Raw genomic sequence first — 24,399 nt, forward strand, 5'->3', positions numbered from 1 at the left:
AAATCCCAGGAGACCTGGGCAAAGGACAACCCCCAGATCCCAACCTAAGCCCTGCATCCCCATCCCTCTGAAGGGGTCAGTCTCTCACCGAACACCTCAGCACCTCCCTGTCACCTCTGGCTGCTGGAACCACCTTCCCAGAGCAGGCTGGGGCTCAGGAGGGGGCAGGTCCCCACGTCCCGCCGGCCTGGAGCACTGGAACACTGCAGCATTAAGGACTGGGGCCACACAAGGCAGTGGGAGCAGCGGTTTTCCCCCCTCCCTCGGGACCCAACACCAGGACCAGTCCCCAGGGCAGGGTGTGGGTGCTGAAGCTGCTCCTGTTCAGAGAGAAGCGTCACTGCTCAGGGTGCAAATTCTTTATTCGTGACCTGAAGGAAGGAGCAAAACCTGGCAAGTTTACAATCAAGTAGGAAACACAATTAAGTGGGAAAACAAGCTTCATGGAATTCAGAGTGAGGCTAAAAACTGCCTTCAGCAGCAGGAGGCTGCATGGGAGCAGTGTGTGCCCCCAGGGTGCTGGCACCCCAGTCCTCTGGGAGGATCTGCCTTCACACCAGCTCTGCTCCTGGGAGAGGGGCACCTTGGCTGCATCCATGGCAGCCTTCAGGATGCCCACTCTGGACTCCCAGAGGGGATGAGGCCACTTCCCCCTGCCAGGGGCCAGTTGGTCCTTGTTTCCCCTCTGAGAGCTGCCAGATCCTGCTGCAAAGGTAGAGCTGGCCCCACCACACTGGGTGATTCTGACCCCAGGGGAGCTGAGCTACTCCCCCTCCCTCAAAGGAGCTGCTGCTGGGGGTCCTGGGCAGTTCTCAGGCTGAGATGGGGGCAGAAGAGGATGGATATCCCACGGCAGCACTGCCTGGGACTTGGGAAAGGCCAGGAGAGCAGCTCAGAGGAACACAAAGGGACAGTGACCATCCCAGCCCCACCCCTTGTGCTGTCCCTGCACCCTCAGCCACAGCAGCTCAGAAGACAGTCAAGGCACAGGATGGGTGTGGGACTGCTCCCCACCCAGTAACTCCTGAGCTCTGTCCCCCAGGCAGACACAGGGCTGGCAGTGTCACCACCACCAGCAGTTACCAATCAGAGGCCATGGCCATGGGCACCTGCTCTGGGACAGGTGTCACCCCGAGGTGTCCCAGGGCAGCTTTGGTCACGTCTGTCCATCGCTCAGTCCCACGCTGTCCATCACTGGGGTTGGTTTGCTCCTGCAGACCAGAAATCTGCAAGAGAATGTGGAGGTGGGGACAGAGTCCTGCCTCGCCAGGCCCGGCTCACGGAGGCTACTGGGTGGGACACAGGCAGGGGAGACGGGAAGGAAGGAGACCCCTTTCCCTGACAGCCTGGGGGGAACACATACAAGGAAGAGGCTGTCGGGACCCTCTGTGCCCAATCCTGCTGCTGGGGCGCAGCAAAGGGACATCATGTTGCTTTGGGGGACACTCAGAGGTGTCTGGACAAGCATCCAGTGGGAATGACAAGAAACACCATGTCACAATGCAGGCTCAAAGGACAAACCTAGCAAGTTCTCCTGCCCTCCCCAGGTCATCTCTATGACTGTCCATGAGGTCACCATACCCACTGCCATGGCAGCCATGCACATAGAGAATCATGGAATTGTTTAGGTTGGAAAAGCCCTCTGTGATCATCAGGTCCAACCATTCCCCCAGCACTGCCAAGGCCACCACTAACCCATGTCCCCAGGTGCCACATCCACATGGCTATTAAATTCCTCCAGGGATGGGGACTCCACCACTGCCCTGGGCAGCTGTGCCAGTGCCTGACCACCCCGGCAGTGAAGAAATTTTCCCAGTATTCAATATAAACCTCCCTTGGTGCAACTTGAGGCTGTTTCCCCTTGTCCTGTCCCTTGTTCCCTGGGAGCAGAGCCTGACCCATCCCTGGCTCTACCCTCCTGTCAGGGAGTTGTAGAGAGCAAGAAGATCCCCCCTGAGCCTCCTTTGCTCCAGGCTAAACCCCCAAGCTCCCTCAGCTGCTCCACATCAGACCTGTGCTCTGTTCCACAGGGAAAGTGCTTCCCTGAGGAGCCCTGCTCCGACCCCCCGGGGGGAAATGCACGTCACCTAGAGTTTAGCAGAGGATGAGGCAATACCCAGCAAGGCAGAGAAGCTGTTGGCAGAGGTGAGCCAGCTCCCACCATCCACGACCAGGGTGGTTCCTGTCACGTAGGAGGAGAGGGGGCTCGCCAGGTACAGGCTGCTGTGGGCAATCTCCGTCTTGTTCCCCGCGCGCTGCAGGGGGATCGTGTCAAACAGGCTCGATTTCTCAGCAAATTTCCCACCTAAAAGCGACAGAAAATAGTCAGCTTGGATCGTGGGAGCACCTGCCCATCACCACAGCCTGCCAGGTACTGCAGCATTGCCTGTGGGACTTGTTCAGTGCTCCAGGGAACTGCAATCGGATCCTGGGACAACCCTGGGGACACAAACCTGGGGAGAGCTAAAGGAGGGGAGCTCAGGCCCAGCAGTGGGGTTTGTACTGACACAGCAAGATCAACACAGGACCTCAGAGAGCTTTAGAATCATAGAACCATGGAATGGTTTGGATTGGAAGGGACCTTAAAGCTCACCCTATTCCAACTCCCTGCCATGGGCAGGGACACCTTCCACTAGCCCAGGTTGCTCCAAGCCCCGTCCAACCTGGCCTTGGACACTTCCAGGGATGGGGCAGCCACAGCTTCTCTGGCCAACCTATGCCAGGGCCTCACCACTCTCAGAGCCAACAACTTCTCCCCAGTATCCCATCTAACCCTGCCCTCTGGCAGTGGGAAGCCATTCCCCCTTGGCCTATTGCTCCAGGCCCTTGTCCCCAGTCCCTCTCCAGCTCTCCTGGAGCCCCTTTAGGCACTGGAAGGGGATCTCAGGTCTCCCTGGAGCCTTCTCTTCTCCAGGTGAACCCCCCCAGCTCTCCCAGCCTGGCTCCAGAGCAGAGGGGCTCCAGCCCTTGGAGCATCTTCTTGGCCTTCTCTGGACTCACTCCAACAGCTCCATGTTTTTCTCAGCCTCCAGGGCTGCACCAGCACTCCCCTGACGGACTACAAGAGCCAAACCATCAGGCAAGGCTGAGTTTTGGGGGAGCACATTCCATCATGGCATCAGAGAGCACAAAAAGATGCCACTCAAGGGAAAAAACAGTGCCCTGGGAGGTACCAGCGTTGTGGGAAGGGCTGTTCCCCCCTTCCACAGGGACGTGCCAGCCCACAGGACAGCCTTGCCCAGCAGCAACACCCCACGAGCCGTGTGGCACTGGGGGTCCCCCTGGTCCCCTCCCAGGGAGATGCCAGGCAGGGATGGGAGCCCAGGTTGCCTCACCCAGTCGCCGGAAGCCCTCGGTGCCCGTGATGGGTCCTGGGGCCAAGCTGTTCACACGGATGTTGTTGGGTCCCCACTCCACAGCCAGGTGACGGGTCATGGCATCTGGGCAGGGATTACAACAGGAATGAGACATGGGGAGTGGAGCCATTCCAGTAACTTTTTTATTGGGGGGTGGGGGGCAGGCAAAAAGAAGACTCTGGCTGAGAACAAAGGACCCTGGGAGAGAGGGAAGAGCCTCATCCCAAACCCAGGCATGCAGTAACCACACCCATTCATGCTTGCCCCTCCCCAGGACATCTTCCCATCCCAACATTTGGGAAGAACTGTCTTTTTTACTGGCCCCACACAACTCAGAGCCCCAGCAGGGAGCACTGAAGTACCTATAGCAGCCTTGGCAGCTCCAGCATGCACCTGGAGGGCCTGCCCTCGGTAGCTCAGGGTCGCTGTGATGTTAACGATGACCCCGCCGTGGTCCTGGGGAAGGAAAGGAGATGTGGAGTTAGGAAATGGCACAAAGGGTCACATAGGGAGGACAGCAGAGCTGGGCTAGGAGGGACAGTCAGCCATGGGCACTGCCAAACCATCGCTGGGGCAGCTCTGTCCACCCAATCTCAGAGCTGGGGCAGTCAGAGGAGCCCTGCCAGGAAGGTGGGACATGCAGGGAACAAGGAAAGGACAAGAAAAAGCAAAAGAGCTGGAGAAGGAGCAGCAGATCACAGCTTCTTCAGGTGGCAGAGTATGGAACAGCCCAAAGCCCGAGGACAAGCAGGATTCCCAGGTCAGGGCTGGGATCCCTGGAAGGGAATGGAATGGATCTGCACAGGGTGGGTGGCAGAGGCCCAGCAGCACGGCCCTGAGTACACGGTTGCTGCGCTCCCTTGTGCCCTCCACACTTCCCCGAATTCCTTAGGAGCACAGTATGGTTTGACACTACCCCCTACCTACCAGAGCCTCTCCTCCGAGTCCTCTGGCTCCGGTGCCACTTACCCGGAAATATTTCTCAAAGAGGACTTTGGAGGTGTTGAAGGTGCCGATGGTGTCGATGTCTATCACTGTCTTGAAGGCATTGAAGGACAGGGCACTGGCTGGGCACAGGAAATTTCCTGCAGCACCTGAACAACAGGAACAGTCAGAACAAGACCAGGAGAGATCCCACAGGTTCAGGGCAATTCTCTGACAGGCAGGGCGAGAGATACAGTCTGGGTAGACTGGCGAGCACGTGGAGACAGCCCTGATATGGGGACACGCTGGAGGCTCCAGGTGCCCGGCAGCACGGCCAGCCCGAGGGCAGAGGCAGGGATGGTCCAATCCAGGCAAACAGGGATGGCCATGCACCATGAACCTCCGTGCTCCCAGGGAGGCCCATGCAGGAACATGCCCTTCCCAGCAGCAAGCCTGTCCCAAACCCTCCCCCTGCCCACTCCATCCTCACCGTTAATCAGGATGTCGATCCTCTTGAACTCCTTCAGCGCCTCATCCACCGCTGCCACGATGGTCTGGGGCTGCCTCACATCTATGGACAGAGGCAGGCACTGCTGCCCTGTGGCTGCCACCAGCTTTTTGGAGGCCTGCAAGAATAAAAAGAGACTTCAGAAGCTTTCTGGGACTTTCTTCTTCAGCAGGGGTTGGACCTAGACCTTGTATCAGGTGAGCACGAAGTCGGGGAGGAGCCACATCCCTGTGAGCACACAGCAAACAGCGTGGACAGGGGAGAGACCTGTCTGAACATGGCCAGCTCCTGCCTGGCAGCAGCCTGGGAGCCCTGGGGTAGACAGAGAAAACTCCTGCACATCATGTCCCAACCAAACTGGATGCTGGCCTGGCCCTGAGGCTACAACTTGCTAAGCCCAGTTATCTTTGTGGCCTGCCATGGACACAGCACATCCCAGGAAACATCTCTGCAGGGCAAGTACAAAGGTTGGACCCCAACGAGGCATTTCTGGCATGAGTACAGACATCATTAACCTTTAGGTCCAAAAAGTTAGTGGGCAAAAGGGCAAAGGCAGAGCAGGCAGGTGTCAGCTGTGAAAGGGGCCAGCTCTGCAGCTCAGGGTCTGCCACAAGCCACCCCTGACACTCATTAAGAAAGTGATTTTCCCTAGCAAATTAAGCACAACATCCAGTGACACTCCACCTCCCTGCTTGGACTCCTTGGGCCCCTTCTGTGAGAGGCTTTGAGCCCCAACAACACTCTGGTGCACTGAGCACCAGGAGCCCCAGCCTGTGACCCCAGAGGACTAAAACCTGCTGAGCTTTGCAGCTTTTTCTAGCATATAAGGGAACATGAAATTACAGCACACCTGCACCTTCCCCTCTGCCCCAAAACACAGGATAACAGAGCTTTTGGGGCTCAGTGTACCCACCTCAACCAACACAACCCTTGCACAAGGGCATCTGGAACTACTCCAAGCTGAGGTTTAAGTCTGCCCTTGGGTTCTGCCACGTTTCTGCTGACAAACCTCTACCTCATCTTGTTTCTCTCTCTCTCACCCAGAAAAAGCCAACGTGACGTGTGGAAGAGCCCCCCAGAGCAGGTTCCAGGTTAACTGAGCTGTGCCAGGAGGCGCAGCCCCCCTAAACCCACAGGCACCCTGCCCAGCACCACCAGCTGCTGGTGCTGGAGTGCTCAGAGCTGGGAGACAGGGCAGCACTGGCAAGTCCTCTCTCCTGCTGCACTATTCCCAGGGCTCCCAGTTGCAGCCAGGGAGGGCGGAAGGATTCCCAGACTCACCTCCGACACCCGCTCCAGGTTCCGGCTGGCGATGACGGTCCGGCAGCCGTGCCTGCAGGGAACGGGCTGGTCAGAGGGGCCGGGCAGTGCCGGCTCCTCACCGGCACCTCGGCAGTGTGGGCAGGCCCTGGAGGAGCCGCTGCGGCCCCGAGCCCGCAGAGAGAACCAGAGCTCTGCCCCGGGCTGGGACAGGGCCGGTCCTGCTCCCACAGCCGCAGCCCCGGAGCCAGTCCCGCTCCTGCCCAAAGCTCCGCTCGGGGCTCTGCTGCCCTCGGCTTCACATCCCGGGGCTCCCAGGGCCCGTCACCGCAGCTGGGGAAGAGAAGGGGAAAGGGGAAGGGGAAGGGGGAAGGAGAGAAAGAAGGAGGGAGGGAGGGGTGTCCGGACCTCATGAAGATCTCGGCGATGCGGAAGCCGATGCCGGAGCCGCCGCCGGTGATGAAGGCGACCTGGCCCCTGCGGGAACAGAGGGACAGTGAGAGCCGGGCCCCGGGGGATGCGGCGCGGAGGGACCCCCGCGGCCCCCGGGACTCACGCGAGCAGGTCGGGGCTGAGCAGGTGCCGGTACTCCCGCAGACACTCGTCCGCCTCCTCGTCCGGAGGGGCCTGCGCGGCCATGGCGGCCTCGGCAATGGCGGGGGCGGGGGCACCGCGCACTGCGCCTGCGCGGCGGCCGCCGCGTCACCTTGGCAACGGCGTGAGACAGGGGCGGGCACAGCGCCCCCCAGCGGCCACGACGGGAGCTGCAGCACCACGGGCGGAGCGGAGCTCCCGGGATTCCCAGCGGTGTCCCGGCGGTGTCCCAGTGCTCCCAGCGGTGTCCCAGTGCATCCCAGCGATTCCCAGCGGTGTCCCAGTGCATCCCAGCGGTGTCCCGGTGCATCCCAGCGATTCCCAGCGGTGTCCCAGTGCATCCCAGCGGTGTCCCGGTGCTCCCAGTGATTCCCAGTACACCCCAGTGGTGCATCCCAGTGTTGTCCTAGTACTTCCCAGTGGTGCATCCCAGTGTTGTCCTAGTGCTTCCCAGTGGTGTCCCAGTGCTCCCAGTGCTTCCCAGTACAACCCAGTGGTGTCCCAGTGTTGTCCCAATGCTCTCAGTGGTGTCTCAGTAAATCCCAATGGTGTTCCAGTGCTCCCAGTTGCTTCCCAGTACATCTCAGTGGTGTCCCAGTGTTTCCCAGTGGTGTCTCAGTACATCCCAGTGGTGTCCTAGTGGTGTCCTAGTACATCACAGTGGTATCCCAGTGTTTCCCAGTGCCACCCAGTGGTGTCCCGGTGTCCCTTGACAGCCCAGCCCCCCCCCCGTCCCAGTCTCTTCCAGCGACCTACAGAGGCTACTGCAGCCCACCAGTGCCGCCCAGAGCCTCCCAGTAACACCCCAGTGCCCAACGGGAACAGCCCAGTGCCTCCCAGAGTTTTTCTGTAACACCTCAGTGCCCTCTGGTGTTACCTCAGTGTATCCCAGAGCTTCCCAGAATCGCCCCGGTCTCCCAGTGACATCCCAGCGGCTCCCAGAACTTCCCGGTACCAACCCTGTGCCCTCTGAGGACGCCGTGGTGCCTCACAGAGTTTCTCAGTATCACCCCACTCCTCCTGGGGACATCCCAGTGCCTCTACAGGGATTTCCCAGTGCTACCCCAGTGCCCCCCAGGGACAGTCCAGCACTCCACAGTGATATCCCAGCACTTCCCAGTACCACCTCAGTACCCCTCAGAGCCCCCCAGCTGATGGCATCTGAGGGATGAGACCGGAGCCAGGGCTGGAGGCACGGGGGTTTATTGGGGGTGTCCACGCACGGGGGTCCATCCCTAGGGCCCATAGGTGTGGTCCCTGTCTCTGCTCTCCCAGTCCACCAGCTCGTCCCGCTGGAACCAGAAGCCGATCTCCCTCCGGGCCGTCTCCACGGAGTCACTGGCATGGACGACGTTCCTGGGAGGGGACAGGGATGGGGACAGTGCCACGGCGTCCCACCACCATCCCCCCCTGCCCTACCTGCTGATGTGCACACTGAGATCCCCCCGGATGGTCCCCACGGAGTCCGTGTCCCCAACCATGGCCCGCGTGGACCTGACCACGTTGTAGCCCTCCCACACCTGCGGGACAGGGACAGCTGAGCCCTCCGTGCCCCCCGGGACCCCCGAGCCCCCCGGCCTGGTCCCTCACCATGGCCACCACCGGCCCCGAGGTCATGTAGGTGACGAGTGCAGGGTAGAAGGGCTTGTGCCGCAGCTCCTGGTAGTGCCTGTCCACGAGCCCCTGGTCCACCTGACGGGAGTGGGGGGTGACAGTGGGGACACCCCCCCGGCACCCCCCTCCCGGCACTCCCCGGCCGGCCGTGGAGCGGCATTCCCTGCAGGAACGGGTACCTGGAGCAGCTTCATGGCCACCAGTCTGAAGCCGCGGCGCTCGAAGCGCTGGATGATGTTCCCCACGAGCCGCCGCTGCACCGCGTCCGGCTTGGCCAGGACCAGCGTCTTCTCCCGCAGCTCCGGGGGGGCTGCGCGGACCGAGGGGCAGCGTTACCTCCGCGGGACACGGGGCCGGCACAGGCTGTGCACAGCAGGACCCCAAAACGCCCCCGCGGCACCACGGGTTGTGCTGGGTCCCGGCGGCTGCCGATGGGAACCCATCCCCGTCCGTGTCCCCATCTCCGTCCCCGTCCCCATCCCCGTCCCCATCCCATCGCGGGCGCGGCCTCTGGCCGAGCTGTGCCTCTCAGGCCGGCGGGGTCCCAGCAGGGACCCAAGGGACGTGCCACAAAGCCCTGATGGGTGCTGGGGATGTGTCCCCAGCCAGGAAACACCCTTTGGCCCAGTGTTGTCTCTGGTTTTGGCTGATGGCTCCGCACTGCCGTGTGCCCGGGCCGGGGCTGCGGGTGCCACCCTGCCTCCTGCCCGGCCCCGGGTCCTTCCCCATGCCCGGAGGGTCCCTGGTCACGGCGTCCACTGGTGGAGAGCAAAACCGAGCACCGTGGGTTGGAGGGGTCTGGCATCGCCCTCACCCACAGCACTGCGGGCAGCAGGGTCTGACTGCACCGCGGGCCCTGCCACAGCTGCGCTGCAGGAGGGGACAGAAGTGCCCCAAGGGACAGTGCATCCTGTCCGCTGAAGGGACAGAGGGGACAGGAAGGAGAGGAAGGGAGAGGGAGAGAGGACGCCAAGCCGGGGCATTTCACCATCAGCCCCAGCCTTCGGGTTCCCATCCTGGGCTGCAGGGCTGGGCAGCCTCGGTGCTGGCGGGGGCAGAGTGAGACAAACCACCCCGAAAATTCACCCCCTTTTCTGGGCATTGCTGGACATCCTGCTTTGCCGGGATCCTGCCCCGTCCCCTCAGGACAGCTCCGGGGTCCCTCCATCACAGCCCCGGGGACATCGAACCCCTCGGGACCTTCAGGGAGCAGCGAGCTCTGGCCTCTGCCCCGCACTGGCACACGGGGATGGGGTAGGAGACCCTGGCACCGACTCACACCACAGAGGAGTGAAGGACCCCGCGGGCTGGGACCCGGCCAGGATGGAGGGATCGGGAGCACCGGGAAGGGATGGGCCACCGGGGGCAGGAGGGGACAGGAGCCCCGAGGGGCAGGACAGACTGGGAACAGGAGGGGACAGGACAGGGTCCCCAGGGGCAGGGCAGGGATCCGGAGTGGGTCCCCAGGGGCAGGATAGGGAAGGGGCTGAAGGGAATATAGGGATTGGGACAGGGCAGGGATGGGGACTGGGTCCCCCGAGGTAGGACAGGGACAGAAACCGGATCCCTAGGGCGGGATGAGGATGGGGACAGAGTCCTCCAGAATAGGACAGGGACCAGGTCTCCAGGGCACGACAGGGACGGGGACTGGATCCCCAGGACAGGATGAGGATGGGGACAGGGACAGGGCAGGATCCGCAAGGGAGGATGGGGTCCTCTGGAAAAGAACAGGGACTGGGTCCCAAGGGACGGGACCGTGTCCCCAGGGGCAGGACAGGGACGGGGCCGTGTCTCACCGGAGCCGTAGCAGCGGGGCCCGGGGGGCCTCAGGCCCGGCTGCCCCCGCGGGAGGCTCCGGGCCAGGCAGCGGCCCAGGGAGCCCATGGCGGGCCCGGCGGTCGGACCTGCCGCGGCGGGGCCCGGCCGAGCCCAGGGACGGGTCAGGCTTCCGTCCCTCCCCTTAAAGCAGCCGCCGGGGCCGGGTGGCCTCCGCGCCTGCACGGGAAATCCCGGACAGGGGCGTCCCGGCACGGAGCATCCCGGCACGGAGCATCCTCTCGGTCCAGAGCATCCCGGTCCGGGGAATCTCACCGGTCCGGGGAATCTCTCCGATCCGGAGCATCCCACTTTGGAATCTCAAGCCTGGTGGGAGCAGAGCCTAAATCCATGCCGGGAGGACCCGGACCCTGCCAAGACCCAGACCTGCCGCCCCCGGTGTCCAGGCAAGGAGAGTCCTGGTTAGCCCACGCCAGCCTGAGCTGGGGCACAAGGAATGCCCCAGCCCAGTGGAAGAGGCACAGTGTGGAGCACCCAGGCCAGTGTGCCCCCTCTGGGGACACAGGGCTGCCCTGGACATGGAGTGGGTGCTGGGAAAGGGGTGTTAAGGCCATGGGGGACAGAGGCACTGCCCAGATGGGAGCCCCTCTGTTCAGTTCTCCAAGCCCCATCTCAGCCCCCATACTGGGAAATCGTTTTGTATTGAGCTTCCCCTGCATCCCAAACTCCAGAGACACTTCACGGGAGAGCAGCTTGACAAGGTCATGGAAGTTTGCTTCAAGCCTGCTTCCTAAAGCTGAAGGAAGTGGGGAGCCAGAGCCCCTGTCAGAGCCTGGGAGGGGACATGTGGAGATAGTGGCACTGAGTTCCTCCAAGTACAGGTGTGGCAGGCAGGGAGCTCAGGGAAGGCTGGGAGCAGATCACCACCCACACCTCAGTCCTCACTTGCACGGGCTGTACCAGCTGAGGCACATCCTGGGCAAGCTGGACTCTGCTTCACCTGCCCATGGCAGGGTAGGGAGCCCAAACATCCAACTGGTCCCAGTTCAGAGCCTGGATGGAGGGCTCTGCACAGGTCATCCAAACAGCATCCATTATCTCCCAAGGGCAAACACGCACAGGGAAAGGTGTTTTCCACAAAACTAACTAGAGGAACCATGGGGTAAATGGTGCTACACTCCAACTCACCCTCTGGACCTCACAGCTTTTCAGAGGCAGTCATCTCACATCCACATCTCCAAATGTGATCCACTTCTTCCAGCTGCACTCCCTTCCCAGTAACCGGTGCTGTTCCCACCACACAGCCCCAACTGCAGCTGCCCATTAACCACAGGGAATTAAGACTGATTTCACAGACTCATGGAATGGTTTGGGTTGGAAGGTTAAAGCTCATCTCGTTCCATCCCCTGCCATGGGCAGGGACACCTTCCACTAGCCCAGGTTGCTCCAACCCTGTCCAACCTGGCCTTGGACACTTCCAGGGCTGGGGCAGCCACAGCTTCTCTGGGCAACCTGTGCCAGGGCCTCCCCACCCTCACAGGGAAGAATTTCTCCCCAACATCCCATCTAATCCTGCCCTCCTTTACCTTCAGGCCATTCCCTCTTGTCCTTGTCACTCCAGGCCTTTGTGAAAGTCCCTCTCCAATTTCATCTATTAAATTTAAAAATGAAGACCGACTGAATACTGCTGAATACCTGACTAGAGACTGCAGGGAAAAGAAATCCTTCCCAGCTGCACAATCAGGGATCCACAGCTCCACAAAATCTGGTCCTGCCTGCCTGGGCACTGGATTGCTCAGATGCCACTACAGGATCACTGAGTGGCCAGTTGCTGGCCTTCAGCTATGAGTTGCTGTGATCACTGGGAATGTGGGGAGATTTCTTCCTGCAGGCACTTCACGATCGATGCAGACAACAGTCTGCTGGAGGGAACGAATGGATCAGCCCAAAGTGTGACAGAAAACACCAGGGGACACAGGCACTGTGTGAACGGGGGCTTGGAATGAGATTGTTTTTAAGGCCCCTTCTAACTCAAACCATTCTGAAAATCTGTGATGAAGGAGAGAGGAGGAAGAAGCTATCATTAATCTGCACCTTCCAGGAGCTGCTGGACTTGCTGGGAGACTGGACAGGATGCTGCTCCTTACTACTGATCCTGGGAAAGGCTGTGGATCACTGCCTGCATCACAAAGCATTAACAGAATGGCCTAGAGGGAAACTAACCAGTCCCAAGAATTTAAAACAACAAAGTAAGCACTTTATTCCCATTAAGCATGTCGTTTTAGTATCACAATGGAATGATGAGAAAATGTTTAAAAAAACCAAAAAAAGTCTCTAATCCCCCCATCGGGGAGGTTTTCAAGGCAATTTAAAAACAAACGGAGTGACAGAAGTGCCAAACCAGTCCCAACATCAGGAGACTCCTCCTCTGAAAGCTGGGCAGGGCAGGGAGGTGGAATGACACGAAGGTATGAATGTCTGAAGTTAGTCTTTGGCGCTTCTGCCTCGTGTTTGATACCGACATGATCTCTCAAGACAACTCCACAGAAATCTCCGGACGCAACAAAGTGCTACGTTATAGCAGAAGGAAAGCCCGGGGAGAGGGTTTTCCAACAGTTGGGATGCCCCACGAGTGGGCGTTAAGACACATCCTGCTGACTCCAGCTGAGGGCCTTTGGGCTGGGAAAGGAGAACTAAAAGGAAGCGTGGTGTGTGAGTCCAGGGCGTGGCCATGGGCAGGACCCCATGTCCTGCAGCACTGACAAATCCCGGGAGGAGAGGGGGTGGTGGCAAACCGAAACATGGATCCGTTCCCTACAGTGGTGGAAGAGGAGTCCAGTGCAGCAACTATAACTTCACAGTTCCAGGGGGCAAACTGTCATTGCAGAGTCTGTAGTAGCGCAGGTCGTTCACCAGCCTGTGCACGTTCTGTGTGAACGAGGGCAGGTCCTGCAAGAGAACAAACAGCACCTGGTACAGCAGAGTAACATGACAGTGAGAACAGGAGACTGGGAGGGCCAAACACCCAGGTGTGTGTTCACACATGAGAACTGATCCATTCCTCTGCAGCCTGAGCCCAGGGAATTCCGCTTTCTGCAGCCCATGTACAGGGAGCAGAGATGGCTCCAGAGCTGCTCCATGCAGAGCTGACTGCAGGATCCAGGCCTTGTTCCCAGCACTGGCTTATGAGCATGCACTCAGGCTCAACAGGTATGGTCAGAACCCCAGATTGGTTTGGGTTGGAAGGACCTTAAAGCTCATCCAGTTCCACCCCCTGCCACAGGCAGGGACACCTTCCACTAGCCCAGGTTGCTCCAAGCCCCGTCCAACCTGGCCTTGGACACTTCCAGGGGTGGGGCAGCCACAGCTTCTCTGGGCAACCTGTGCCAGGGCCTCACCACCCTCACAGACAAGAATTCCTTCCCAATATCCCATCTAACTCTGCCCTCTGGCAGTGGGAAGCCACTGTCCCTTGGCCTGTCTCTCTAGGCCCTTGTCCCAAGTCCCTCTCCAGCTCTCTTGGAGCCCCTTTAGGCACTGGAAGGGGCTCTAAGTTCTCCCTGGACCCTTCTCTTCTCCAGGCTGAACACTCCCAGCTCTTCCAGCAGTAATTCCTTGCTGTCCTTCTGCCAAGGCTCCTGGGGGCCACATACTCCCTTACCAAGGGCTGATTTCCCTGAAGTGCAATTGCCTTCTAGAGGCCAGTAATTCTCCCAAGGCTCCTTTCCTACCCTCAACCTTGGTCTTAAATCCCCATTATCTCCCTCAGAAGAGAAATCACTCAATGGACAAGCCTCAGCAGATGGAAGCCACGACCCGCTGGTTTGCCACGATATTCCCAAGGGAGGTTAAAGACCCCCCATTTGATTCCCACACACAAGGGGTTTCAAGGATTGTGAGCCATTGCAGCTATTCTGCTGTTGTCCTTACTGTAACCCATCTGGCCAGCAGTTGGAGCAAGATTTTGGCAAGGATCTGAGTGTCCCACTCTGGAAAATGTCAGTCTACCCCTATTAAAACTTCTTCCAGGAAACATATTCCCTAACTCCTACAGCACCCAGCAGCCTGAGAGATGACATGGCAGTTCTGCTACCTACAGTGAGAAATCCTTGGCTGGGGATTGCTGAGCGTGGGAATGTTTGGAACAAAAGGTACCGCCTGGAAAAACTCCGCCTGGAGACGTTCCACCGGCGCGTTTTGGGGGAAAAACCGTGCATCCTGGGAATATCAGTGTTCCCCTTCTTACCCTGTCCATTTTGAAATTCCTTCCCAGCACGTTCTTCTGGTTGGAGTCCACCCCATCACAGCTGGCCAGGAACTCGGGCAGGAAGGCGGAGTAGAAGCCGTCGAAGTCCACCGAGGCCATGTTGTAGGTGGCGATGCCGATCTCCTCCTGCAGCAGGTCGTGGGACTTGTGCACCAGCACCTGCAGCAGCACGTTCACAAACTGGAACAGCATCGTCGTCCGGAAGATCTTCTGCACAGGGAGAGAGGCACATGGTCAGGAGACTTCACTGCTCCCACAGGAGGGACCAGGGCAGCCAGAAGGACAAATCCGGCAAGGACAGACCGGGCGTGACTGCACCCATGGGCTCTGCAAACTCCTGTGAGCACTGAGGTTATTTGCCAAGCCAAGCCAGATCAAAAATGGCTAAAATAAGGCAAATTAATATCAGATTTAAAGTTAAAAATTAATTTGGCCACACTTACCTCATGCTTTGGGACTTGAAAGTCCCTTCCAGGGCCTAAAGGGGCTTCAAGAGAGCTGGAGAGGGACTTGGGACAAGGGCCTGGAGGGGACAGGACAAGGGACAGGAGAGACAGGAATGGCTTCCCACTGACACAGGGCAGAGTTAGATGGGCTATTAGGAAGAAATCGTTCCCTGTGAGGGTGGTGAGGCCCTGGCACAGGCTGCCCAGAGAAGCTGTGGCTGCCCCATCCCTGGAAGTGTCCAAGGCCAGGCTGGATGGGGCTTGGAGCAACCTGGGCTAGTGGAAGGTGTCCCTGCCCGTGGCTGGGGGTGGAACTGGATAAGCCTTAAGGTCTCTTCCAACCCAAACCACTTTGGGATTTTATGCTCTGACCCAAGTTTTAAGTATTGCTAAAGCCACCAGCATCAAGTCCCATTCCACCTTTAGCCAGCTGTATTCCTCCCCAGAGCCAGGGAATGTGGCCAGCTGCCTGGAATTCTGCACCAGGCACCTGTGAACATGAAGGGTTGTCCTTCAGCTGTGACCACAGATGGACACTGAAAGCTCTCCTTTCACAGGCTAACCAGATTCCCTGGATTCCTCCTGTAATCCCTCATGACAGCAGCTAACAGCTTAGAGGGGCTGGAGGCTGGTCCTGCCTGGCAGTGATGGAGACACCCACCTGGGCCTGTGAGTACTGGATACCCTGTCCCAGATGGGATAGTTGGAGGGACTTGTCCACTATCCCACTGATGATCCCAATTCCTACTTTCCCAGACTGTCACTGCGTGTTCTCTGCTTTCTCTCACAGTCACAGGAGGACACACATCAAGGCTTTACTATGACAAGAGCTGGGATCCCTCCCGTGCCCCCTACACAAGATCAGGGAGGTGGTACCACCACTCCCACCATCCAGAGCATGGCAAGCACCCAAAGGCCGTGGCATAAAAGCCATCAAATCCTGACCTGCAGTTTCTGAGTGGTTTAAAACAAGCCCCAGAACAACACCCACCTATTTCCATGCACAGAAGTCAGGCAGGACCCACCTTATGGTACAGCTTCTGCTTCGTGTTCAGCGTCTCCAAGTAGAAGAGGTTTTGCTTGAACAGGTGAATGTCAGGCTGCAGGAAGGACTGGCCAAAGGCCTGGGAACAAAGCAGAGTTGAAGGAAAGGGATTGGTATTACAGCAAACATCAGACATGCCATGCAGAACAACATCATTTTCACCCTGACACCAAAACAAACCCCTGGGAGCCTCAGTGCAGCAAAATAACAACACAGGCAGTTGTTCAAGTCAACTGTGCCACTGCCAGATCAATGGGAATTTTAGTGGGAACATGGTCACATCCCTGCAGAGCAGCTGCTAAGCTGAGTCCATGGGGAACAGGCAGGCCAAGCTGGCACTGAGAGGGACAGGGATGCTGAGCCCAGCTCCCTCAGCAGGCAGGCTGCTCCTGAAGCATGGGGCTGTTTCTCAGGGATGCTACCAAAAGTGAATAAACCAGGACACATGCACAGGCTGGGTCCTCAATCCCAGTCATATGACCAAGGTGACTGGTAGATGTCACTGCCCTGCACTAGAAAGAATTTAGAGGTGGGACCTGGGAGGCTGAATTGGGCATGACTGATGCAGTAAAGAACCCGGGAACAAAATTTGCTGGACCCTGAACTAACCTGGCAGGGCTGCACAGTGTGAAATAAAACATCTTTTACACCCTAAACACCTCCAAAACACTGTACAGGTGATGTAAGCAGATAAAGTCAGCTCTGTACAGAGACAGGCAGCAGAATTTTAATAATTCCTCTTCAAGGTATCACAAAAGAAGAGTTTATTCCCCCAAACCAGCCATTTATTGTCAAATGAATAAAAATGGCCCAAGTCCCCTTTAAGAATGAGCCAGTTCTGCCCTCAGAACTCGTGTGGAAACCAGCACACAAAGTATTAATATCCTTCACACAAACCACTGACTGTGTGGAGAACACTTACAGAACATTAAATAAGAGTTTCGTATCAAACCAACAAGAGCCAAGTAACAAAACAAGTAGTTCAGTATTGTCAACCAGCCTGAAGTTAATACTGAGACTATTATATAAGTATCTCCCAAAATGAGACATCCACGTGAGTTTGGAAGAGTTACACAACTACAGGTGAAAAACCCTTCCCACTCTCTGCAACTCCCTGACAGGAGGGTGGAGCCAGGTGGGGCTCGGGCTCTGCTCCCAGGGAACAAGGCACAGGAGGAGAGGAAACAGCCTCAAGTTGTGCCAGGGGAGGTTTAAATTGGGTATTGGGAAAATTTCTTTGGAAAAAGGGCTGTCCAGCCCTGGCACAGCTGCCCAGGGCAGAGGTGGAGTCCCCATCCCTGGAGGGGTTTAAAAGCCATGTGGATGTGGCACTTGGGGACGTGGGTTAGTGGTGGCCTTGGCAGTGCTGGGGGAACGGTTGGACTCGATCTCAGAGGGCTTTTCCATCCTAAAGGATTCTGTGATTCCACGTTTAATGCACTGCCACAAGCCCTGTGTGCTCCACTGCAGGAAGGGTTCTGGTGGGGAGAGGTGAGTTACCTGCATGATGGCACTGAACTGGGCTTCGTTCTCCATCTGCTCCTCTGCCACTCCCCTCTGGACACTGGCCAGCACACTGGATTTGAAGAAGTACCGCCAGTTGTGGTGCAGGACCCGGAAAAGCAGCTCAAACAGCTCTGCTTTCACATCAGGAGATGAGCGCTGGGAGGAGAGGGAACACAATTCAAAGTAGGCTCCTGGGCTGGAATCCCACTCATCCCCTGGATCCCACTGCCAAAGGACCCACATCCAGGGCTGTGCTTGGCAGCCAAAGGAAGCACCAAATTCAGCAGCTGTAGGATCATGCTGAGTTTTGAGTTTTACCTCTTGCTTTGACCATCTCTATAATTTTAGCCTTTCTTGACAAGTCCTAAAAAAATCCTCCACCCACACGGCTTCCAGTTCTCACTGACTTCTCACCCAGTTTTCCTCCACAGGCACTGACATCTACAGCTCTTGGAAAGCCAAAGCTTCATTGCTGCCACTCCTCAGCAATGCCTTCCCTTCCCATTCCCCCTTCCCTCTCCTGTGAGGGCAGCCCTACCTCTGCAATGATGGGATACACCTGCTCCATGCACAGTGAGATGACACTGGGCAGGAAAGGCTTGAACACTTGGCCTGGCTCTTGCACCACCACTTGCAGTATCTTCAGGAACTTCTCCACCACCCGGCAGCCGGTGCTGCCCTCGTGGAGGATGCTCTCTGCCAGCTGCTCCCTGGGACAACAAACAGTCATTAGGAGCCTTCCCAGAGATCTGTGTGCTCACCTGATTTACTGGAAAACACGTAATGCCTCTAAATCTGCTCAATTAATACAGGCCAAGTATATTAAGCCACAGAAGGGAGATAGGTTGTGACTGAGGACTGACCGACTCCACACCCCGAGAAATGCTCAAGTGATGGGGCACCCTCAGATCTTGGGCAGGAGCTAATAGGGAACGTGACAGTCCAGTTCAACATCCCACACTGCCAGAAAGTCCATGGGAGAGCTGGAATTGCACAATGGCAATTGACTGATGTGCATATGCTGGGTCACTTATGACTTGGAAATGTTCTCCTCAGATTTAGTCCTGAGACATGACAAAAGTCCGGACACAAAGGTTGGAAACAGCACACTCTTTAGGGACAAGGACTCTGTGTGAGCAGCTTATGAAGATAAATCAACCTGAGGGGTAAGAAAGAAGTGACCAATGTTGGACAATACCTGGTGAACATGTTCAGGAAGGTCTGTATGATCTGCTCAGTGAAAGGCACTCCCATCTGCACCCTCAGGCCTTGGAAAAGGGTAAGGAAGAAGCTCAGCATCTCATCTGTCACATCTAAGATAAGAACAGGAAAGCAAAAAGTGCATGTTAAGGGAACATCTGAGTGCATCAATAAGTCTTTTATGTTTAAATCTTTTATGTATGCCTTAAGTTTGCTCCTCCTGTTCAGGGAACCTCATTTACTCGGGAATTTACCACCAGGGTTGTCTTAGGAACTGACACCCACAGCACTACAGGGCTTAAAAATTGTTCATCCACTTCCAAAACCTGCCAGGGATGACAAGTACAGGCAGCACCAAACACCTCAGAACAAACCCAACACTGCCAGCAAGGCCCTTAGTGTGCTCTGCCTACACAGACTGCTTGGAGAGAGCTCATGGGCCCATCTCTGGTTGCTTACTGGTTTTACAGGGTTAACAGGAAACACCAGGAAATCCAAAACATCCACACAGCTTGGGGTGGAGGAGATAGAACCCAGCTTCTTTTTTTGGCAGGAACTGAAAAGGCTGTTCAGCTTCAGAAGTCATCTTTGAGCACGTGGTTATGCAGTGAGCTGATCAGCACCCAGCTGACCCCTCACCAGTCCCAAGAAAGATGGAATAACCATGGCAAGCTGGAGCTGCTCAGCTCCTCATTCATCATACAGCCTTTGACAGACAATAAACAGCCACTGATGAGGCTGCCAGCCTGTTCTGAAGGCAACAGGTCACTGGAGTCACAGCATCAGCTTGGCTGCCTTGGATCCTCTCTGCGCTTCCTTTCCTCCTCCACAGCTGCTTCATTGAGAAAATCCCACCCAACTCCAAAAGTTTTCCTGGAACACCTTGCTCGTCATGAGACAAGCACCCTGATGTGATACAAAATGTAAACTGCTGGCCAGAAGAAGGTTCCCAAGTGACAGTCCTGGTTCCATCTCAGGGAAGAAAAATCCCCAAACCCCACATCATTTGACCTAATCTGACAAGATCTATTCCTCTTTGTCTTCAAGCTTCTGGAGAGAACGTAAATGGCAAACACAGCCAGAGTATTTTAAAGCTTATTTTTGTGCTCATGATCATCTCCATCTTCTGGAATTGTGTGACCATCTTTCCTGCTGGCAGAGATCTCCCTTCCCTTTTGTGGTTCAGCCCAGTCCCCCCAGCACAGCCTCACAGCACACCCAGGCACAGCAAGTCCACACACTTCACAAAAACACCACGACTCTGAGCGGCTGCTCTGGGTGTGATCAGGGGGTCAGAGAGCTACTCACAGCATGAAACCTGGCCTGTGGTTATACCTGACTGATGAATGAAAGCTGGGAAGAGGGCTAGTGAGACCTGCACGGATTCTTGCAGCGACTGATAACAGATCTGGCGGGACTTGGTGGACTCTCCGGAGATACTTTCTACAATATCTTCCAGAACGCTGAGTGTCTGATGGATGATCACTTTGGCTGCAAAACAAGAGAATTGATACTTCTTGTATGTGCCAAAACTACTCAGGGGTAAGAGGTTCACGCACGTGACACTGCACATTTCTAACTAATTTTTAAAGTGATCCTCAATTAAAAAACCCCCAAAAGATATGCCCCAAACCAGTCCCAAAACACAGACAGAAGTTTCTCTGCACCCCATCAGTTCAGAGCTCTCCTCCTACATATACAAACCCTCTACATTACTTCCCAAGTCCTGAAGAAATTCTTATTTGCCCTCTTCAGTTTTTATAACCATGATCTTCATTAATGCTGTTTCCAGCCAATCTTTCTACTACTACAACCTCCCAGCATTAGGCTGTTCAGTATTCCTAATGCAATCCCTGCTATTTAAAGTTTTATCCCCAATTTGATTCCACCTTCCCTGGGAAGACAGTACTTTGATGGAAGAGTTTACAAGCAACCCGGGCCCTTCACACAGCAGAAAAACCTCCAAAAATAGGAAGAAAACACCAGTTGCTCCTTTCCCACCCTCCCCACAGGCTAGAAAGTTTCTCGGCAATAAGTATTGGAAAATGAGCTTATTGAGGGGCTTATTGTGCTGCTCACACTGCAGCTGCCAGGACACGTGGTACTCACTGTCCTCCAGCTGCACTTTCCTCTGGGGCAGGATGGCCGTGGCCTTGAGCTGCCGGTACTCCCTGGTGAGGGCCGAGACGAGGCTGGCGTGGTTGGTGGAGCGCACGGCCCACTGCTGCTCCCCCTCGGGCAGGTTGGGCCAGGGCAGCAGCAGCACGTTGGACAGGGCTCTGCACACCAACACCTGGGCCTGGGAGGGACCAGAGATCGGGATCACACGCTGGTTTGGGCTGGGAGGGACATTAAAGCTCATTTAAGAAGATGGGGAAGGGCCTTGATTTGAAGCCGTGTGAGGACACTGAGGGCACTTGGGGTGTTCAGCTGGAGAAGAGGAGACTGAGGGGAGAGCTCACTGCAGTTCCAACTGCCTGGGCAGGGGCAGAGGAGGGGCAGGGACTGAGCTCTGCTCTGGGGGGACCAGGGACAGGACCCAGGGAATGGCTGGAGCTGTGCCAGGGCAGGGTCAGGCTGGATCTCAGGAAAAGGTTCTTCCCCCAGAGGCTGGTTGGGCACTGCCCAGGCTCCCCAGGGCAGTGGGCACAGCCCCAAGGCTGCCAGAGCTCCAGGAGGGTTTGGACAACGGCTGGGACAGGGTGGGACTGCTGGGGTGTCCTGTGCAGGGCCAGGAGTTGGACTCGATGATCCTTATGGGTCCCTTCCAACTCGGGATATTCTGTGATTCTCTGATCTCATTCCACCCCCTGCCATGGGCAGGGACACCTTCCACCAGACCAGGCTGCTCCAAGCCCCGTCCAACCCGGCCTTGAACACTTCCAGGGATGGGGCAGCCACAGCTTCTCTGGGCAACATTAAGCAAAGACTTTTACCGTGTCTGCAATTTAACTTTTGTTAGAGCACAACCCCAGAGGGAAGTGACATTTTACAGCTGTTTGACACATCAGCAGTGCTCGCTGTTTGAGGAAAGAGTTCAGAGCAGGTGAGCCCAAGTGAAAACTAACAGCTCTGCAAGGTAAGGAAGAAGCAAAGCTCCAGTATTTAAGGCCTGGAACCAGCTCCCAGCTCTGCCAGAGCTTCTCTGATACAGTAAGTCTCTGTTGTTTATAAAAACAAAGATGATTCTACTTTTGTTTCTTCTTGTCTAGTTTACACACTGAGCTTCTTCACTTGTACAGTACTTTATGCTTCCTTGCTAGCACACAATACAACCATATCCCAGCCTCCACTGTGGCTTTTTAGTACTATAAGCAGAATATATTTATAGTATTTATATTACAGAAGTAATATAAATACTCTAAGTATATTCCATTTATAGTACTTGGAGTAACTGTAGTACTTTGAGTAACTTGGAGTGAGGCATGTGGAGTGCTAACCTATGTTTCACAGAAAACTCTTCCTGTAGGTCAGAATCAATGTGCCTGTACTGTAAAAATGATGCAGAATCAGGGACTGTGTCAGCAAGTGAGAAAGGAATCAGATCTAAGAGGTGCAATTGCATTTTTTCCTTATGCTGTTGCTTGAAATAGATCATTAATTACAAACAGCATCACCGGATATCCACAATACAGAGAGAATTGCTGCCCCTCTGTACTTTTTGAGGTTATATCTTGCTACAGTAAGAGCTGAGGTACAGCCTTCCAAGGACACCTGGTGTACAGAGACATGCCTGAGACAACCCACCTTGTCTGGGAGGCGTTGGGCAGAAGTGTCTGTGATCCTGTTGAACACCTTCTGCACCGCTGGGATGCTGATGAGGAACACCGGGCGCACCGTGGTGGCCAAAGAGACGAGCAGGTGACACGCAGAGAGCAGCAGCTTCTCCTGCACCTGAGAGAGACAGGGTGCTCAGGCTGCCCAGTAACACTCCACCCAGAACCAATGGCACACAGGACCAGGGCTGCCAGGACCAGGAGGGGGGAGCCAGGTGGGGGTTGGGCTCTGCTCCCAGGGAACGAGGGACAGAGTGAAAGGAAACAGCCTCAAGTTGTGCCAGGGGAGCTTTCGGTTGGATACTGGGAAAATTGCATCATGGAAAGGGTGGTCAGGCATTTGAACAGGCTGCCCAGGGCAGTGTTGAAGTTCCCAACCCTGGAGGAATTTAACAGCATATGGATGTGGCACTTGGGGAAATGGTTTAGTGGTGGCCTTGGCAGTGCTGGGGGAACAGCTAGACTCAGTCTTGGAGGGCCTTTCCAACCTAAACAATTCCATGCTTCTATGATTTATTTATCAATTAGAGCGTAAGTCAGTTCCCTTAACACCACGAAATAGAGATTTCCTTGCTTTCAAGCCAAAAAATCATTAGTTTATAAGCCTGTAAATTGCTTATTCTTGATTAGCTTGACGCACAGGGTTATTCAGAACTGCTCTTTGTCTCACCCTACGAGACATTTGCTGTGTCTCTCTCAGACCCACCCCCAGAGCCCCAGAGTGGTCCAGAGCAGACCTGAGCACTTGTGGGTCACCTGCTGCAGGTGGCAGCCCAGTGGCAGCAGTACCTTGGAGCTGATGAGGGGGGTGATGGCCTCCAGCGCCGTGGACACCAGAGAGATGAACTGCTCCGGGTTCTGCCGGTGAACTTCGCTGTAGAACTGGGCCAGCCAATGTGCATAGGCCTGCAGGGCTGCCAGGGACTGAGCGTGGCTGGGGAGAGGCACAGCAGCAGTCAGAGACACAGGATGAAGGGGACACAAAGAGAAGGGCACGGTGCTGAGCAGGGTGGGCAGCTCTGACAGCAGGCTGGGAACAAACACCGGGTACTCTCACACAAATCTGGAAGCTTTGTCTTGAAAAATTCCTTACTGCTATTTTTGCCTTGGTCTGGAACCTGTACATTCAAGGCATATTTAAAGGTGTGCAGCAACTGGGCTCACCATTGACCCACAATATTGAGCCAAAGGTGTGAATTGATAAGGTCAAATTATCATCAACTGGTAGGTTGACTATAACCATACTTTATAATGACACTTTTATCACCATATTAAATTTGAGTCAGGATGTTTCAGACAGGTGTCCTCCAAATGTTTGACAAAGTGCCTTTGTTAAGAAAGCACTAAAAAGTGGATCACAGGTTTCTTAGGGGCATCAGGCATAGAAAAGGATGAAAACCCCTCGTTAACAGCTCATGGAAAACATCTCCCAAATTATTTTAAACGAGAAAAGGAAAGAGACAATTAGAAGAACACCATCTGCATAAAATTCAGTGCTATTAACGTGGGACTAACAGGAGACATTCAGGGAACTGTATGATGAAATCTAGTGGGGTTTTCAAGGAGCTGCTATAGATGCAATTGCAAAGTAGAATACATGTTCAAACCTTCAATTCTGCCCACAAAACACCAGCTGGCAGGGGACACGTTTGTGCTACACAGCCTTGGGAAGGGAAAGTCTCTAAAAGGCTGTCCTAGTGGTGACCTATCACCACCAGCATCAAGATTTCACACAATATCAATGTCTGGATGGCAGGCAGTCATTTGTCCCAGAAATGGCTTGCACAGCTGGAAGACACATGCTTGTCTTGGAAGCCAAGGACTTGAAACCCTCAACTAGGAAAAACATCTTTTACCTGAGCCATAGATCTGACTTTGGTAGCAAAAAATCCATAAACTGGAACTACACACTGACAGTGGATCCAATTTCTTTACAATATCACTATTTGTAACACTTATTTAATCAGTAATTACACTGCAAAAGAATGAGGCTTTTACAGTTTGCTTTCAGAGTTAATATAATGGGCACTGTTACCTCTCAGCACAAACGTATTTTTCTTTAAATGACCTGAGTACACCCCTTAGAGGAAGCAGTGGTCCAAAATGCTGGCAGCAGCCTTGACTTTC

At 55.6% G+C, this 24,399-nt stretch overlaps 3 protein-coding genes across 6 annotated transcripts in view; all 3 read right to left on the bottom strand.

Annotated features, from left to right (window-relative positions):
• Positions 1-344: 344 nt before the first annotated feature.
• Positions 345-6,755, bottom strand: DECR2 (2,4-dienoyl-CoA reductase 2). 2 transcript variants are annotated; one of them, XM_064672509.1, is made up of 9 exons: positions 6,605-6,755; positions 6,457-6,525; positions 6,070-6,121; positions 4,771-4,906; positions 4,326-4,450; positions 3,719-3,812; positions 3,336-3,440; positions 2,117-2,305; positions 345-1,226 (listed from the first exon to the last, which is right to left on the bottom strand). In XM_064672509.1, exons 1-9 carry the CDS (start codon positions 6,685-6,687, stop codon positions 1,192-1,194), a joined length of 888 nt encoding a protein of 295 aa, XP_064528579.1. In that variant the 5' UTR covers positions 6,688-6,755; the 3' UTR covers positions 345-1,191. The 2 variants fall into 2 exon arrangements, with proteins under 2 accessions (XP_064528579.1, XP_064528580.1); XM_064672510.1 differs by having other exon boundaries at positions 2,088-2,305.
• Positions 6,756-7,829: 1,074 nt separating this feature from the next.
• On the bottom strand, positions 7,830-10,190 carry NME4 (NME/NM23 nucleoside diphosphate kinase 4). 2 transcript variants are annotated; one of them, XM_064672565.1, is made up of 5 exons: positions 10,053-10,190; positions 8,436-8,566; positions 8,233-8,334; positions 8,062-8,162; positions 7,830-7,980 (listed from the first exon to the last, which is right to left on the bottom strand). In XM_064672565.1, the coding sequence occupies exons 1-5, from the start codon at positions 10,138-10,140 to the stop codon at positions 7,878-7,880; spliced, it is 525 nt and encodes a 174-aa protein (XP_064528635.1). In that variant the 5' UTR covers positions 10,141-10,190; the 3' UTR covers positions 7,830-7,877. The 2 variants fall into 2 exon arrangements, with proteins under 2 accessions (XP_064528635.1, XP_064528634.1); XM_064672564.1 differs by having other exon boundaries at positions 7,830-7,998.
• A 2,077-nt stretch (positions 10,191-12,267) lies between these two features.
• Positions 12,268-24,399, bottom strand: part of XPO6 (exportin 6) — a 54,765-nt gene continuing 42,633 nt past the window's right edge. For both annotated transcript variants that reach the window (XM_064672527.1, XM_064672526.1), the window contains exons 15-24: positions 23,062-23,206; positions 22,244-22,390; positions 20,606-20,795; positions 19,832-19,987; positions 18,495-18,609; positions 17,835-18,006; positions 17,291-17,452; positions 15,771-15,869; positions 14,279-14,509; positions 12,268-12,981 (exon numbers count right to left, since the gene is read on the bottom strand). In XM_064672527.1, the coding sequence (XP_064528597.1) occupies positions 12,880-12,981; positions 14,279-14,509; positions 15,771-15,869; positions 17,291-17,452; positions 17,835-18,006; positions 18,495-18,609; positions 19,832-19,987; positions 20,606-20,795; positions 22,244-22,390; positions 23,062-23,206 (1,519 nt within the window). In that variant the 3' untranslated portion in view covers positions 12,268-12,879. The remainder of the gene's footprint in view (positions 12,982-14,278; positions 14,510-15,770; positions 15,870-17,290; positions 17,453-17,834; positions 18,007-18,494; positions 18,610-19,831; positions 19,988-20,605; positions 20,796-22,243; positions 22,391-23,061; positions 23,207-24,399) is intronic.

This window comes from Pseudopipra pipra, chromosome 16 (genome assembly GCF_036250125.1).
Source record: "Pseudopipra pipra isolate bDixPip1 chromosome 16, bDixPip1.hap1, whole genome shotgun sequence".
Taxonomy (NCBI): Eukaryota; Metazoa; Chordata; class Aves; order Passeriformes; family Pipridae; genus Pseudopipra; species Pseudopipra pipra.

Excerpts from the sequence above, each read along its gene's own strand:
- DECR2 (XM_064672509.1), bottom strand. The coding sequence starts at position 6,687 with ATGGCCGCGCAGGCCCCTCCGGACGAGGAGGCGGACGAGTGTCTGCGG. Across the intron at positions 3,441-3,718 it reads AGCTGCCAAGGCTGCTATAG|ATGCCATGACCCGTCACCTG; the intron begins GTACTTCAGTGC and ends ATCCCTGCCCAG. Across the intron at positions 1,227-2,116 it reads CAGCTTCTCTGCCTTGCTGG|ATTTCTGGTCTGCAGGAGCA; the intron begins GTATTGCCTCAT and ends ATTCTCTTGCAG.
- NME4 (XM_064672564.1), bottom strand. The coding sequence starts at position 10,140 with ATGGGCTCCCTGGGCCGCTGCCTGGCCCGGAGCCTCCCGCGGGGGCAG. Across the intron at positions 8,335-8,435 it reads TGGCCATGAAGCTGCTCCAG|GTGGACCAGGGGCTCGTGGA; the intron begins GTACCCGTTCCT and ends CACTCCCGTCAG. Across the intron at positions 7,999-8,061 it reads CTCAGTGTGCACATCAGCAG|GAACGTCGTCCATGCCAGTG; the intron begins GTAGGGCAGGGG and ends GTCCCCTCCCAG.